Source organism: Rhinoraja longicauda, chromosome 7 (assembly GCF_053455715.1).
Source record: "Rhinoraja longicauda isolate Sanriku21f chromosome 7, sRhiLon1.1, whole genome shotgun sequence".
Lineage (NCBI taxonomy): Eukaryota > Metazoa > Chordata > Chondrichthyes > Rajiformes > Arhynchobatidae > Rhinoraja > Rhinoraja longicauda.
In genome coordinates this window covers 67813249-67829959 of record NC_135959.1, presented here as the reverse complement: position 1 = coordinate 67829959, position 16711 = coordinate 67813249, and the positions used below count along the sequence as shown (strand labels likewise).

Genomic DNA, 16711 nt, shown 5'->3' with positions numbered 1-16711 from the left:
CAGAGCCGCAAGTAACCATGGCTGGGCAGAATGGCCCTTGAAGATAGTGTCTGGGAACGGTTATTTATTCAGCACTTGGATGAGTGACAACTCAAAATGATTGACTTTAGAGTTGTGAGAGGCTTTTTAGGGTTGGTTAACTTCTGCAGGCAATGGATTCCGGATGTGGCCTTATACACCAAGCAACTCTCCCCCCTGGCATCTGCAAATGCACCCTGAAAGTTTGCCCTAACGCCCGTGCAAGAAGAAGCATTCACCAAACTTAAGGCTGCCCTAGCGGCCGCCCCGCTATCGGCGGCCCACTCTACAACAGGCCTTTCCAACCGTATGTCAGTATTATCCAAAATTTGCTTATCCAATATCATGGTGATGTGTGACGCCTGGTTGTTTACTTCTCGGTCCGCCTAGACGCTGTTGCCCAGGGCTACCCTCCATGCACACAGATTTTACCAGGGCTACATGCAGCTGTTGCTGTGGCTTGCAATATTACCCTGCACCAACCGGTGGCAGTATACACCACTCAATGTGTTGCAACCCTGCTTAACACAGGACAGACTAAATATTTGACTTAAGCCTGATTAGGCCGCTATGAAGTTACCCTCCTGAGCAACCCGTACCTTACCTTCTATCATTGCACCACCATTAATCCTTCAGCATTTCTTACAGAACCACCCGAACATCACGAAGAACCACTTCATGACTGTGCATTGGCAAATGAACTGTTAACCACAGTCCGACAGGATAATCCTTACAGGATATTCCTCTCAAACAGAAAGACTGCAATTGGTTTGTGGATGCATCGTCACTGATTGCCGAAAATGGACACCGAACCTCGGACTACGCAGATAACGGGGCCATAATAGAAGAAGAATTGGATAGAATAGAATAGAAGAATAAAAGAAGGCCGGTTCCAAAACGCTCTCTCCGCCCAGCAGGCAGAACTTTATGCTCTCACCAGGGCATGCATTCTGGGCCAACAAAAGACACTTAATATCTATACCGATTCTCATTATGCCTTCAGCATTGCCCACGATTTTGGAGCCCTCTGGCAGCATAGAGGCTTTTTAATGTCTTCCGGCACTCCGATTAAAAACTCCCTTTATGTGACCAATTTGTTACAGACTCTAACTCTCCCGTATCGATTAGCCATTATTAAATGTAATACACACACGGGAGGCTCAGATGAGGTTTCTAAAGGAAATGCCCCCGTCGACGCCACTGCCCGCATGTTGGCCTCCTACTCCCTTAATATTGTCCCCTCTGAACAAAGGGTTTTGACAAACAGAACGGTTCTGCCAGACATGGGTGAAGTTAAGTTAATGCAGGGAGACGCCTCTGCCGCTCAAAAAGATCTTTGGAAACAAGAGGGCTGTGCCAGTGATTGGCTCACCCCTCTTGGACAAGTTTGTGTACCTGATGCATTTTTACCTCGACTGTTAACTTGCATACTCTCCCTTACTCATGCTGGAAAGGAGGGAATGGTAAGGATGACCAAAGAAACAGGGTGGCACCCGAAAATTCGGCAAAAGGCATTCAAGCAGGCCTCTGAGTGGGATATGCCAGAGGAGCAATCCTGGTAAGGCAAGAAAAGGTCCAAAGGGAGTCACTCCAATGCCATCCCGCCCTTTTGAATGCATACAGATAGATTTTTATTGAAATGCCACGTGCACAGTGTTATAAATATTGTTTAGTAATTGTTGATTTATTTAGTAGATGGATTGAAGCCTTGTCTACTACAAATAACACAGCAGAAACAAATGTTACGTTGCTGCTAAAAGAAATTATACCCCGCTTTGGTTTGCCAATCACTATCAGCTCCGACAATGGTCCTCACTTTATAGCCACTGTTAATAAGGAAATATGCCAGCATTTTAAAATCAAGCACCAATTTCACTGTGTTCACCATCCGCAGGATTCTGGTATCGTCGAAAGGGCAAATGGGACACTCAAGACCAAATTGACTAAGTTAATGGGAGAAATGGGGCAGAGCTGGATTAAGGTTCTTCCCCTCAGTCTTTTTTTTTATACATGATAAATTCGATTATACATGTATTGTTCTGTATTATCTCCCCACCCACAACCCTCCCCCCCACCCCCCAGTTAGAAAAAAGTGGAAAAAGGAGAAGAAAAGAAAGAAAAGAAAGAAGGAAAGAAGAACTGCCTGTTGTACCTGCACGCCAACTTTCAGTGACTAGTGTACAAGGACACCAGGTCACGCTGCACTTCCCCCTTACCTAACCTGACACCATTGAGATAATAATCTGCCTCCTTGTTTTTGCCGCCAAAGTGGATAACCTCACATTTATCTATATTATACTGCATCTGCCATGCATCTGCCCACTCACTCAACCTGTCCAAGTCACCCTGCAAACTCCTAACATCCTCTTCGCAGTTCACACTGCCACCCAGCTTTGTGCCATCTGCAAACTTGCTAGTTTTACTTCTAATTCCTTCATCCAAATCATTAATATATATGGTAAATGGTTACGGCCCCAGCACCGAGCCTTGCGGCACACCATTCGCCACTGCCTGCCATTCTGAAAAGGACCCGTTTACTCCTACTCTTTGCTTCCTGTCTGTCAACCGATTCTCTATCCATGTCAACACTCTACCCCCAAAACCATGTGCTCTAATTTTGCTCAACAATCTCCCGTGTGGAACCTTACCAAAGGCTTTCTTTTTATTTCAAATTTGTAGTGTTTTTCTTTTCTTTCGTTTTAGAGTTTTATTTGGCTCACCAGTGGACCCAGATGCATGGTTCAAAACATCTTTTCACAAGTATTGAAATGGATGAAAAAATATCAGGGCCTGAATTTTCCTGCATTTACTTCATTTCTATTGAGGGAGTTCTAATTTCTGCTATATGTAGCTACACCTATCTGGCAACAAATTACTTTCAAAGCTTTTAGTTGAGGCATTTTTGATACCAAAGAACCTCGTCATTTTTAATTGACCGGCATTTTAGAGGATGGGAAGTATTATTTTGAATGAAAGGATCATTGGGCAATGTCACTACTCGAATATAAAATGGACACACATAAACTTTTGGTAGAACATGATATCTGAAAGAATGTATTCCACTTTAAAAAATAGTGCATATTCTTAAACATATTTCCAATTTGATTGAAACTGCCAACTTTCCTAAATTGCCAACTCTCTGAGATACATATTAAACTAAAAAATGAACTCTTCCCTATCTCTAAATATAATACTGCGAGTGAAGCATTCATTCCATGCTTCCCACTTCTGTTATTGGTCACACATCCCGTGCCTTCAAAGTTACAACATCGAAATGAAGGTGCAGAGTTATAACGCCTCCAGCTGCAAGATAACGGGTATGTCGGTGACCAAACCACAAGCAACGAAACAAAAATATTGCTCATACCCTGCACATTGGGCAATGGTACAATAATGTAAGACACCTAATCATCCCTATAAAACTCAGTCAGGACAGAAAGACTCAGTTCATTTCAAGACTCCGAGATCCTGAAGATGAAGTGCTTCAAGATCCCCGTTGTAATTGTGTTACTTCGTCTTGCGCTTAGTTTAAGTGCACCCCCCAACTCCGATACAGAACTATTGAACGAAAACGACTGGGATCAATGCCGGGTATAATCAGAGATATATACTAAACCAATGTTTATGTTCAGTGTATAAAACCAATAATCAATTTCAAATATAAAGCAGCGCAATGACAAACGTAATTTCCTCCGGGCGTTGAAGGTACCGTCGTACAGGCAACAATATGTATACATTATAAACTTTACCTGTTGTAAGTTGTGTTTCTTTCGTTGATCCAGAATTACCTCAAACGATTTTACAACATGACCGAATCCAGATGGAGAACGCCCGATTTCGGACTTCATTATAAGATTAGAGAAATGCAACATTTCTTTGGTCTGCAAGTGACTGGGAGATTGAACCGCGACACTATGGAAGAGATGAAGAAAGAACGTTGTGGGGTCTCAGACTCGAGGCAGCTCAGAGGTTCTCGGTGGCCGCAGAGGAGAATCACCTACAGGTACATGCATGCATTCGCTGAGGCGGCGGGAACGTTGGTCTTTCGTTATAAAGAGGAATCCAATTAAAAGTGATCCATGTGCTCGCTTCCTTCTTGTCTGACAGAATCGTAAATTACGCGCCAGATCTGAACAGACGAGAGATAGACACCGCTATTGCCCTGGCCTTTAAAGTCTGGAGCGATGTTACTCCTCTGACCTTTGTCAGACTGAACGCAGGAGAAGCTGATATCATGATATTGTTCGCAGGAGGCCGTGAGTTCAGCCATTCAACAATTCCTGGCCATTTTTGCCATGGTGGACATGTACTGTGTGTGTGTGACTTCTGTTCCACGTTCTCTGTTCCCAGGTCACGGGGACGGTTCCCTGTTCGATGGCCGAAGTGAGATTCTGGCTCATGCGTTTTTCCCTGGATCGGGCCTCGGTGGCGACGCTCACTTTAATGAAGCTAAAAGGTGGACGTTGTCCAGAGCCGGTAAATAAGTTACAAACTCGAAAGATTTAACTAGCTTTCTAAAAAAAACCGTGACCCCATATTTCATTTAATGACATAAAAAATGAAGAAGTTGTGGAATAAAATATTTTATAATGTCAATTATGGTGAAATGTTAGAAGTTAAACCCAATTGTGTTACTCACCTTAACAGGAATCAACTTGTTCCTTGTTGCGGCTCATGAATTTGGCCATTCACTCGGACTGGAGCACTCAAACGATAGATCTGCTCTTATGTTCCCCAACTATTCGTTCGTCAATAACAATGGGTATCGCCTCCCAGCCGACGATGTCAGACGAATCCAGGCCTTGTATGGTACACTGAAAATATTAAAAAAGTTTACTGTTCGTAATCCTTAAAATGTTTCCGTGCTTCACTTATTGGGGAAGAGCACAAAGTCTTCAGAAAACCAAAATCCAGATTAAAATGAATTACTTAGAGAACTTCACATGCACCTTTCTAAATGTCTTTTAAATGTTGTTATTGCATCTGCCATTTCGGATGAAATCTTGCTATCGATTGGGTTCTGGACATACGTCCTTTCCTGGTAAAATGGTAACTTGGTCCTACCATCAGTCAGATTATTAACACGTTATCATTACAGATATTTCAGACCCAGACACAAAATCCCAAAGTTGCTCAGAATTCTGAACGAACCATGTAAAATGCAGCCCTTCCTCAGTGAATGCTGGCGATTCAATTTGAACGACATATACATTTCTTTCTAAAAGTGTCAGTGTAGATTACCATTTCGAAACCATTTACTTCGATCACCAGAATTTAAACGAAGTTAAAATGTTGCCCTGAGTGATGAACTTTGCAGAATACAATCATTCATTGAATTTTACAGTATTTGGAGTCTAAACAGCCCATTGGCCTACTGCTATTTTCCCTGTCCTTTAAAATTTGCAACAATGTTTTCTGGTTACAAAATGGAGAAGTTAGCATTATATTGTTGCTTTCACCATTAAGGTGACATCATTCAATTTAAGATCAATTCTTGCTGCTAATCTACCACCTTAACATGAACAATATATTTTCTGTATTTTAGGAGCTCGTGAAGAACCAATACCAACACCACCACAGCCAAAACCGACCAAACCTTCCGATAGATGCGATCCCCAAATGTCATTTGATGCTATTACCAGTGTACGTGGTGAACTCTGGTTCTTTAAAGAGGGGTATGGACGACATTTTTGTTTCTATTTTATGCTATGTATTCCATTGCAGATATTTTCAAACGTAGCAATCCCGCCACATTAGTGGATTAGTATATTCTGAAATATTATCTCACTATATGCTAGAAGGAACGGGTAGCATTTTATATTGCATGTCTAACCTCGACTGCGACCATTGGAATTGCTGGCAAGCCAACATGAGTAACTCATGGAAGAAGATTAGGAATACTTTTTGTTATTTCTAATTCTGGTGGCATGATCTCACAGGTTGCTGTAATGATTAGCAGGGATGAATGCAGGGAGCCAAGCAACGATGAAAGCCCAAAGATCTTTCATTTATTGCAAATGTGGCGTTTGATTTTCAAAGATAGTAACAGTAAAAAAAAGTACAGAAAACGTTATTTTGCATCATAGGAAGTCTAATGTACAGTATATGTTAGATTTTTTTAATCAAGATGCTATACTAGATAGAGCTCTTAAGGATAGCGGAGTCAGGGGGTATGGGGAGAAGGCAGGAACGGGGTACTGATTAAGAATGATCAGCCATGATCACATTGAATGGCGGTGCTGGCTCGAAGGGCCGAATGGCCTCCTCCTGCACCTATTGTCTATTGTCTATAATGAAAACCTACAATTGAAGACTTATATCCACATTAATACAAAAAGGATGGCACAGTGGCACGGCAGGAGTTTAATCATAATGTCAGGGAAATAATTGGAGGGGTGGAATTATGAGTTGATGTAGATTCAGTGAATTGAACAGTTTAATTCCATCTGGTAAGGAAAGATAGGTTAATAAAATACAGCAACCCTTTTATTCAAATATTGATGAAATTGCTTTACTTTCATGGCTGATAAAAAGTTTTGTACATTCAATTACTCTTTACTCTAGAATAAGAATAATGCCTAAATGATCAAAGCAACCTTCTCTTGTTTAGAGCTGTGTGGCGAAAACAGCCTTCGCGCCCAGATGTGACATCAAATCAAATCAAGAATATTTTTCCAAACATTCAGTCAGTTGATGCTGCGGTTGAAATAAAGGATAGAAATTTTGTCGTTCTCTTCAAAGGTGCGTGAGTTTTCGATTATTGTAAAAGGGAACGCGCATAAATACAGAAGGATGAGAGGGGATCTTATAGAGACATATAAAATTATAAAAGGACTGGACAAGCTAGATACAGGAAAAATGTTCCCAATGTTGGGGGAGTCCAGAACCAAGGGACACAGTCTTAGGATAAAGGGGAGGCCATTTAAAACTGAGGTGAGAAGGAACTTTTTCACTCAGAGAATTGTGAATTTGTGCAATTCTCTGCCACAGTGGAGGCCAAATCACTGGATGAATTTAAGAGAGAGTTAGATAAAGTTCTGGGGGCTAGTGGAACCAAGGGATGTAGGGGGAAGTTGGGCATAGGTTACTGATTGTGGATGATCAGCCATGATCACAATGAATGGCGGTGCTGGCTCAAAGGGCCGAATGGCCTCCTCCTGCACCTATTGTCTATGTTTCTATGAGTTGGCAACTAACGACTGCGCATGGACGATTTTCCTTTCACTTTGTATAGTGGAACACTTAATGGTTTGAAGTGCTTTTGGAAAAGGGAGAGAGGCAAGTCTGGGGTCATCTTTTGACAGTCCACTAACAATATCAGAATTTAAGAAATATAAGCAAAAGTGGGGCGTTCGTTTATATGTCTGCTCTGCCAGTCATTAAAATCATCTCTAATCTTCAATCTCAATACCACTTCCCTGCACTAAGTCAATATCCCTTGACACAATTAAAAATCATATTATGAGGCATTCCTATGGCAGACCATGGTCTATACAAATTATGGACAAAATATTAACACTTTGTATTTAATCAATTGAAGTGAAGTTTGCCTCCCCTGAGTTTTTGGATAATTAAAATGAAGTTGGTAATAGAAAACTGCAAATCCACAATTCTTAATTTTTGAGCAATCTTTGACTTTAATCCCATGTCTTAACTAAACTACTGTTAATATTTAACAGGATCACAGTACTGGTTAATTAGAGGAAACAGACTTTTATCACAGTTCCCAAGGAGCATCCAACGGATTGGATTTCCAAGATCTGTTACACATCTTGATGCTGCCCTGTATATCAAGGAGAGAAATAAAGCATTATTCTTTATTGGAGATAAGTATTGGAGGTATGTAGCAGTATTATTTTACAGTGTTTCACTGTGAAATTAAAAAAAATATTTTCAGAATCCCATCAGTCTAAGAACTCTAAATTTTAAAACAAAATGCAATGGAACTATCTACATTAATAGGTCTCTCTGACTCTTTAAGAGGATGCAGAAATGTATATTGTATATATTATGTAAGTAGTGCCAATTTCTACAACATGCTTGCAAGACACCTTGACTTTGACAACCACTTGAAATAACTGCATTTATTCTCTTTTTGTTTAGTTATAATCTGAGGAGAGGACGAATGGGAAGAGGCTACCCAAGAAGAATAAATGATGACTTTCCTGGAATAGGGAATAAAGTAGATTCAGCATTTGAAAACTCTGGTATGGAATGAAAATAGTGGATGGGCGAAATATTCAAAACTTACCAACGCATTTATGTGATTTGCATTTATGTTTGATTATTTAATGCTGTATTCATTCAAAGTTTTTTCCTTTTTTGTCTAGGCTTCCTCTATTTATCAAATGGACCAATACAATATGAATATGACTACAGAAATAAACAAGTTATCCGTGTTTTGAAAACATCCAGCTGGCTAAATTGTGATTAATTAACAATAAGTATTTGCCTTAAGAACTGCCTAACATTTAACAGAGCAGTTTACTCTTTCAAACCAGGCAAACTTTAAAATTGATTTTTGTTTGTTACGGAAAAGGTAATTGGGGTTTTAATAATTCACATTTCTGGGTACATATTTTTAAACATTTTTTCAAAAAGTCAGTGATGAATAATCTCGTTTTCTGATGTGAAATATTTAAAACAATAATTTTGAATGATAATTAAAAAAATATTGATTTCACTGCAGTATTATTGTGCCTGATTTCCATCATTTAAATAACTTAATAAAGAGCTGCTTCATATCATTTGAAGTTTATTCAATTATTTGTGCAACAATTGTTCACAACGTGTAGTTTTCACAACCAGTGATCCGCTTTGATAAGTTTTATATCTTTATTACTTAAAAGTCTACTCCTTACTTTTCTAAATCATTTACAATTAAAGCAAAATTCTTGGATCAAGGGAGAAGAGAATGGAAGATCTTGAAGATTTGTGTTCTGTGTTTTCGTTTTCACTTTTCTGTACCATCACACATCAGTTTACTCAAGGACACTTTCAGCTAATTATCCAGCCATATTAATAATTTGGGGTGGGAACAAAATGATTTCAGTAGATATATATCAGGCACAATCTGAAGAAAAGGTTTTTTAACATTTTATTTATTAAATAACATACCCAAAAAGATTACATTTATATACTTTATAGACATGAAGAACTTTAGAAGTGTAGTTTCAATTGATATGTAGGAAGTACAGCGGTCCACTGGAGCACACCTAGTTCACAAAAACAGCAACATGATAATAACCAGATGATGCATTTTAATAATGTTCAAGTGTAATTTGGCCAGCCATATGGATATGCAGGGTATGGAGGGATACAGATTATGTGCAGGCAGATAGGAGTGGGCTTGGCATCATGATCGACATAAACATTGTGGGTTAAAGGATATTTTCTTGTGGTGAACTGTTCTATGTTCTATCTATACGAGTAAATATTAATAAGGACAGCGAGGACAGACATTCAGGGTACTGCCAAACAGTCAAAGCATTGAGATAGCCAATCAGTATTTCCAAAAATAAACTTTATTCATAAAACATACATCTATATAAGCAGGACATGATTTGTTTCCATTTACTCCGTCAAGCAAATCATTATCTTTACTAACAATGTTTTCATATCTACCAGATTCAGTCTTAAGTATCCCTTCTACAGGACTGCCCAGGCAGACCCATTGCTTCAGCCTTGTCTTGTCCTGCCAAACTTATTTCTTGCTGCCTTGGCTCCATTCTCTCTCCTCCGGTCCAATCTTTTTACCCTTACATCGGATGCCCTCCCCTATTTTAAAGTTTCAAATTCCCTAGTCCCAAGTGATTCATCTTTGCCATGGACCTGCAATTCTTCTACACCTCCACTCACATCTACAGTGTTTGAGGGGCACAAAGAGCTCCCCTCGACCAGCACATTCATAGGCCTGGCAAATTCCATCCTCACATTAAACGTTTCTTTCAACTCACTTTCTTCAGATCAGAGGCATGGTTATGAGCACTTGCACGTGCTCAGGCTATGCCTATATATTATTTGTGGAATATGGAGAACAGTTTTTGCTTTGATCCTGGGTGTAGTGGATGAGTGGGTAGGGGGGGGGGGTATTAGGGATAAGGGGGGGTTGATGGGGGCCAGAGTGGGTGAGGGGTGGTAAGGGAGGAGGGGGGTTGAGGGGGGAAAGAGTGGGTGAGTGGGGGGAGGAGGGGAGGAGGGGGGTTCAGGGGGGATGGAGTGGGTGAGTTAGTGGCAGCATGTCAGCCCACAGAACCCCCCCATCATTCCATCACTCTGGAGGGTTCCGCCCCGATGGTCATCGTGAAACCCCCTCCCTCATTGGCCGTCACTCGGGCAGGTCCCAATGTGATGTCATACGCTGAACATGGCAAGGCATCGGTTTAATAAGGTCATTTTTAAACTTTAAAATCTCTCTGACTTTTAAAAAAAAGACCTATTTTAATGAAACTTGGATAAATGTGTCCCTAGGACAAAGGTGAGTAAGGTGGTCCTAAAATTGTTGCGCTATCGTGTGTGTGTGGGTGGGTGAAAACCACACACATAAATAACCGCACAACTTACGGAACTTACAGTAGGCATGACCGAGCTAAGAGGCTTATGCACCTACCGGATCTCGGAGATCGGCTGCCGTCCGCCCTCATGGCTGAAATGTTGGCGCTAGCAGGTGAACACAAGGATTGCCTCATGTTCGAGCAGGCTTTCAGAGAGCAGCTTCCCGAGGATGTCAAGCTCATGCTCACGGATTGTTCTTTTAAGGACCCCATGGCATATGCAGAGAAAGCTGATGCGCTCATGGCATCCAAATCAAAAAGAAACAGTTCGATCAACAAGGTCTCGGCATCAGCGGGCGGGCCGCAGCGGCATCAAGATGGCGCCGCGTCTCCCGCCATTTCTCCAAAAGCCCGCCAAAAGGATCCGCACAAGTGCGGCTGGTGTTATTACCATCTACGATGGGTTGGAGAAGCCCGCAACTGCCGCTCACCTTGCACCTTCTCGAGAAATGCCTTGGCCGATCGTACATAGGGGTGGTTGCAATTGGCCAGAACCGACGCCTCTTCGTCCGAGATCGATTCACGGACACGGAATTTTTGGTTGACACGGGAGCCATAGTCAGCATCGTGCCGCCGACCGACCTCGAAACGTGATCGGGTAAGAAAGGGCCTACCCTCATCGCGGTTAACGGCAGCCCCATCCGCACGTACGGTACGCGGACAATGTCCCTGGCTTTCGGCACCCGCACGTACGAATAGCCATTCATCATCGCGGAAGTCGGTCAGGCGATCCTGGGCGCAGATTTCCTCTGGGCCTTTTCACTAGTCCCCGATGTCCGCGGTAACGGCCTTCGACCCTCCGCCAGCAGCAATGAGCCCGCCGCTCCACCGGCCGCCACCCCGCCCAGCCCGACTGTCCAGGCCGTCGTCGCGGCCCCCGACCCTTATGCTGCAGTCCTGGTGTTGCATCTCGTGCGGTTGCAGAGGATCTCTGCCCCTTCCAGAAACCCTGTAGCTTAAGGCCATCCCCCCCGACCTGTCCATCTGGTGCCGAGAGGTTCGACCCAGGGAGTGGCCCAATCCCCCAGGGACCGCCACGGGACCTCCCTCACCGCCCCAGAACCGGAGGCAGAAAACGGACAGGGAGACGCACGAGCCGCCCAACCCGGGTGTGCACCCCAACCTGCGGAGGAACCAACGCAGGCCCAGGTGGAGGGCGAGGATCCGGAGGCTTGCCTTAGGCCGAGGCTGAGGCTGAGCAACCCGCACTGGCTCACGCCGACCCCCCATGTCCAGCACGAAAGTGGTAGGGCTGTGCTGCAGCACCTTGAAGGGGCTCTCATAGGGCTGCTGGAGTGGAGTGCGGTGAGCATCCCTGCGTAAGAAAACGTAGGCACAGTCCTGCAGGGCAGAAGGGACTTGTGAGTGGAAGGGCCCATGGTGTGACGTCGGGACGGGAGCAAGGGTACCAACCCGGTCACAGAGGCGCCTCAGGACAGAAGATGGCAGTTCCTTCTAGCCCCGCGCCGACGTGACGAATTCCCCCAGCTCAGCGGAGGAGGTGGCCAGGTCATCCTTTGGGGCAGTGCGGATACCCAACAACACCCAGGGCAGGGCATCAAGCCAATCCGGATCCATGAGGCGGGCCTTCAGGGCGGCCTTGAGCTGGCAATGGAAGCGCTCAACGAGACCATTGGCCTGCGGGTGGTACGCGGTGGTACGGTGAAGCTGTACCCTCAACAGGTGAGCCATTGCCGACCACAGCTGCGGGCGTGAACTGGGCCCCCCGGTCGGAAGTCATGTCCAGAGATAAGCCGAAACGGGCAATCCAATGGGCCGCCAGGGCGTGGGCACAAGTGGCCGTAGATGTGTCAACAAGGGGAACAGCCTCCAGCCTCCACGTGAAGCGGTCTACGACGGTGAGGAGGTGGGTAATGCCCCGGGATGGTGGGAGGGGCACCACAATATCCACATGGATGTGATCAAAACGCTGACGGGGGATCCCAAACTCCTGCAGAGGGGCCCAGACATGTCACTGGACCTTGGAGGTCTGACACGGAATACAGGTGCGCGCTCAGTGACCAACCTCCTTACGCAACCCGTGCCACATAAACCGAGCAGCTACCATAGCCGTCGTCGCCCGGATGGAAGGGTGAACCAAACCGTGAATGACGTCGAACATCCTCCGCCGCCATCTGTCAGGGACGATGGGGCACGGCTGACCCGTGGAAACGTCACACAACAGCGCCGCCCCTCCTGGCCCAAAGGGGACGTCCTCCAGACGGAGTTCCAAAATGGCGGTCCAGTAGGCGGACATTTCCTCATCCAGGAGCTGAGCCACCGCCAGAGCGGAGTAGTCAATCCCAGGGGAAGGTTGCGAGCACAACACTGATGGTTGGGCGGGACAGCGCGTCTGCAATCCGATTGTCCTTGCCTCGACTATTCGGATGGAGGTGGTAAACTCTGAGATGAACGCCAACTGCCGTTGCTGCCGGGCGGACATTGGGTCAGAAATCTTGGCGAGAGCGAAGGTGAGAGGCCTGTGGTCCGTGTACGCTGTGAACAGCCGACTCTCCAGAAAGTAATGGAAATGGCGCACAGCCAAGCACAGGGCGAGGAGCTCACGGTTAAAGGCACTATAATTACGCTGAGCGTTGGTCAGATGACGGCTGAATAAAGCCAATGGTCGCCAGCACCCGTCCACCAGCTGCTCCAAAACCGCTCCAACCGCTGACTCGGAGGCGTCCATCGTGAGGGCAGTCGGCGCGTCCTCCCGTGGATGGACGAGCATCGTGGCGCGGGCCAGCACCTCCTTGGCCCCGTCAAACGCAGTCAACGCCTCGGCAGATCATTGCAGGTCCTTCCGTGAGCCCGACAACAGGTGAAATAGCGGGCGCAAAAGTCTGGCCGCAGAGGGAACAAAATGGTGATAAAAGGCAACTATGCCAACGTGTTCCTGCAGACCCCGCACTGTTGAGGGGCGGGTAAACCGGCGGACGGCATCGACCTTGTCCGGCAGTGGCACAGCGCCCAGCGCAGTCACCCGGTGGCCGAGGAAGTCGATAGTGGGAAGTCCAAAGCGGCACTTGTCGATGTTAATGGCGAGGCCGTGCTCACTGAGCCGTTGGCAGAGCTGGCGAAGGTGCGCACAATGTTCCCTCCACGAGCGGCTAGCCACCAAGATGTCGTCCAGATACACAAACAGGAAAGGGAGGCCGCGGCATACCCCGTCCATGAGGCGTTGGAAAGCCTGCACGGCGTTCTTAAGTCCAAAGAGCATCCACACAAATTCGAAAAGCCCGAAGGGCGTGATGATTGTGGGATGGACCGGGATCTGATTATAACCCTGCACCCAGTCCACCTTTGAGAAAACCGTGGCGCCTGCGATATGGGTGTTGAAATCTTGAAGGTGGGGCACGGGATACCGAACGGCCGTGGTGGGATTGTTCAACCGCCGATAATCCCCACAAGGACGCTAGCCCCCGTTGGCCTTAGGAACTCTTCGTGGGCGATGCGCAGCTTATCAGGCGGCAGGCGGCGGGCCGGGGCGTGGAGGGGCGGGCCGATAGTCAGAATATGGTGCACCACGCCGTGTTGCGGGTTGGCACTGCTGAATTGGGGCTGGAGGATGGCAGGGAAGTCGGCCAGCACCTGGGTGTAACAGGCCTCCACTGACGACAATGGACCAGCAGATGGCGATATCGAGTCCCCCATATCCCTTGATTCGTTTATACCAACATACCTGTCCAAATGCATTTATAACGCTGTGATTGTCCCTGCCTCTGCCAGCTCCCTCACAGGTTGTTCCAGATATCCACCACCTACTGTGTGATAAACATTACCCTCAGATCTCCAATAAATACTTCCATTCTCACCCCAAGCCGACGTCCTCCAGTTTAAGACACCCCTATCCCTGAAGAAAAGATTGTGACGCTCTCCCCTATGCCCCTCATAATTAAAAAAACTCCATAAGGACACCCTCAACCTCCTGTACACCAATGAGAACAGCCCCATCTTATACTGTCTCTCTGTGTAACTAAAGCCCTCCATTCTAGGCAACATTGTGGTGAATCTCTTTTATACCCTTTCTTGTATTACCATATCCTTTCTATAATGTCTTGACCAGAACGGTGCATAATAATCCAAGTGTGGTCTAAACCAATGTCTTATACAGATGCAATATGATGTCCTAACCCTTATTTTCATTACCCATGCCTATGAAGGTAAACAGGCGAAATGCCTCCTTCACTACCCTATACACCTGTGTTGCAATTTACAGGGAGCTATGAACATACACCCAAAGATCTTTCCACATATCAATGCTTCTAAGTCTCTTCCATTTACATTATATATCCAGCAAGTATTAGATGATCCAAAATGCATTATCTCACAATTGTATCAAACTCACTCACACATTTGTATGCATTTGGCCCATATCCCTTTAACCTGACTGAAAGTAGGTTCCTTATTATGGTGAGACAATGAACCCATACACAAGTCCAACAGGTAGCACAAAGAAAAAAATACCGGGGCTGTAACATGAACGCGATGGAGTCCAGCAAAAATCTAATCGGACACGAGTTGCATGCACTAGACGTGTTTGTTCTCTCCAGTACAGCTCCCTACTACTCCCCCTGGTCACGGGCGTTGCCCGGCCTTAAATACCAACACAGGTACCGCCCCCATGGCTGGCACCTCCCACACCAAGACGCCGGCCTCGAGAGCCGATGGTTCGTTGTGCCCTTGGGCTGCCACCAGACGTCACCGCATGACCCCCCCCAGAACCAGAGGCACCGAACCGGACGGGACGCCGAACGAGGTGGCCCGAACGCATAGATACAATCCCACGCCCTGGGGATTTGCTCGGTTTGGAAGAATCTCCGGGAGTCCGGGACGGCGGACGCCCGCGACGGGGCGGTTGAGCCACAAGGACTGGCTCGCTCAGGTCCACGAGGAGTGACGGCGCCCGCAAGAAATCTGCGCCCAGCAGGGGCTGGGCCACGTCCGCGACAATGAATGGCCAGGTGAAATGGCACGCGCCGAAAATAACAGGAACCGTGCGGACGCCATATGTGCGGATTAAACTGCCGTTCGCAGCAGTTAACGGGGGACCCTTTTCACCAGCACGAAGGTCGCGTCCAGACGGGGGCAATACGCTGACCTCCGCCCCGGTGTCCACCAAGAACCTGAGCCACGTGCGCCAGTCCCAGACATACAGTTGATGGATCCTGCCGGGCACCTCAGTGACTAACGGCGGCCGGCACTGCCGTTTCCCGGGAACGAACATGGCTGGCGGCATTGGCGTGCTGCTGAACCCCAGCGCTGGTGGTAAAAACACCACATCCTTTTCCTTGGATCTCCTGGGTCCTGCTCAGCCATCCTCCTCTCCTGTGCCACTTGTCTGGTCTGTGGCTCTCGTGGGCGTGGCCCTCTTGTGGGCGTGGTCCTGGGCCGCTGGGCTTGCCAGGGCATGGAATCAATCAGGTCCAGCCATTCCGGGGATTCCAGCAGTTCCAGGTATTCCAGCGCACCCACCTGCTGCTGGTCGGACAGCCACAGCTCATCAGCACGGGCCGCTAGCCGGATGGGATCCTCCGCGAGCTGCCGACGGATGTCTCGAGGCAACGGCTGCAGGTAGGTAAATTCAAAGAGCGGGCAGGGCTGATGGTCACCCATGAGCGTGAGCATCTGGATACAGCTTAGTGAGGACATCCAGATGGCCGCCATAACAGGGAACATCAGGGGAATTTACGAAGGCATTAAGAAGACACTAGGACCAGTCCAGAGCAAAACAGCCCCCTTCAAATCCTCCACTGGGGAAGTAAGCACAGACAAATGCCAGCAGATGGAGAGATGGGTGGAACACTACTCTGACCTCTACTCGAGAAAGAACACTGTGTCCCCCTCAGCCCTTGACGCCATCGAGTGCCTGCCGACCATGGATGAGTTAGACAGAGAGCCGCCGGTAGAAGAGCTCAGCAAGGCCATTGACAGCCTGGCCTCAGGCAAGGCCCCAGGCAGCGACGGGACTCCCCCTGACCTGATCAGCCTTACAGCTGACCGTACAAGGTGGAGAGGTACCCTGAACCAACATGTCAAAACGGGGGAAGAGAAACTGATGATTGCAGCGGCAGACAAGCGGGCACGCAGAAAGGAGCGCAGCAACTTCAACAGACAAGAGTCCACACACAAATGTGACC

At 46.7% G+C, this 16711-nt stretch overlaps 1 protein-coding gene across 1 annotated transcript; it reads left to right on the top strand.

Annotated features, from left to right (window-relative positions):
• The first annotated feature begins 3492 nt into the window (after nt 1–3492).
• LOC144595359 (collagenase 3-like) lies at nt 3493–8561 on the top strand. Its single transcript, XM_078402785.1, has 10 exons — nt 3493–3609; nt 3801–4021; nt 4126–4274; nt 4369–4494; nt 4666–4827; nt 5564–5693; nt 6629–6759; nt 7698–7857; nt 8122–8225; nt 8349–8561. Exons 1-10 carry the CDS (start codon nt 3493–3495, stop codon nt 8450–8452), a joined length of 1404 nt encoding a protein of 467 aa, XP_078258911.1. The 3' UTR covers nt 8453–8561.
• The last annotated feature ends 8150 nt before the right edge of the window (nt 8562–16711 follow it).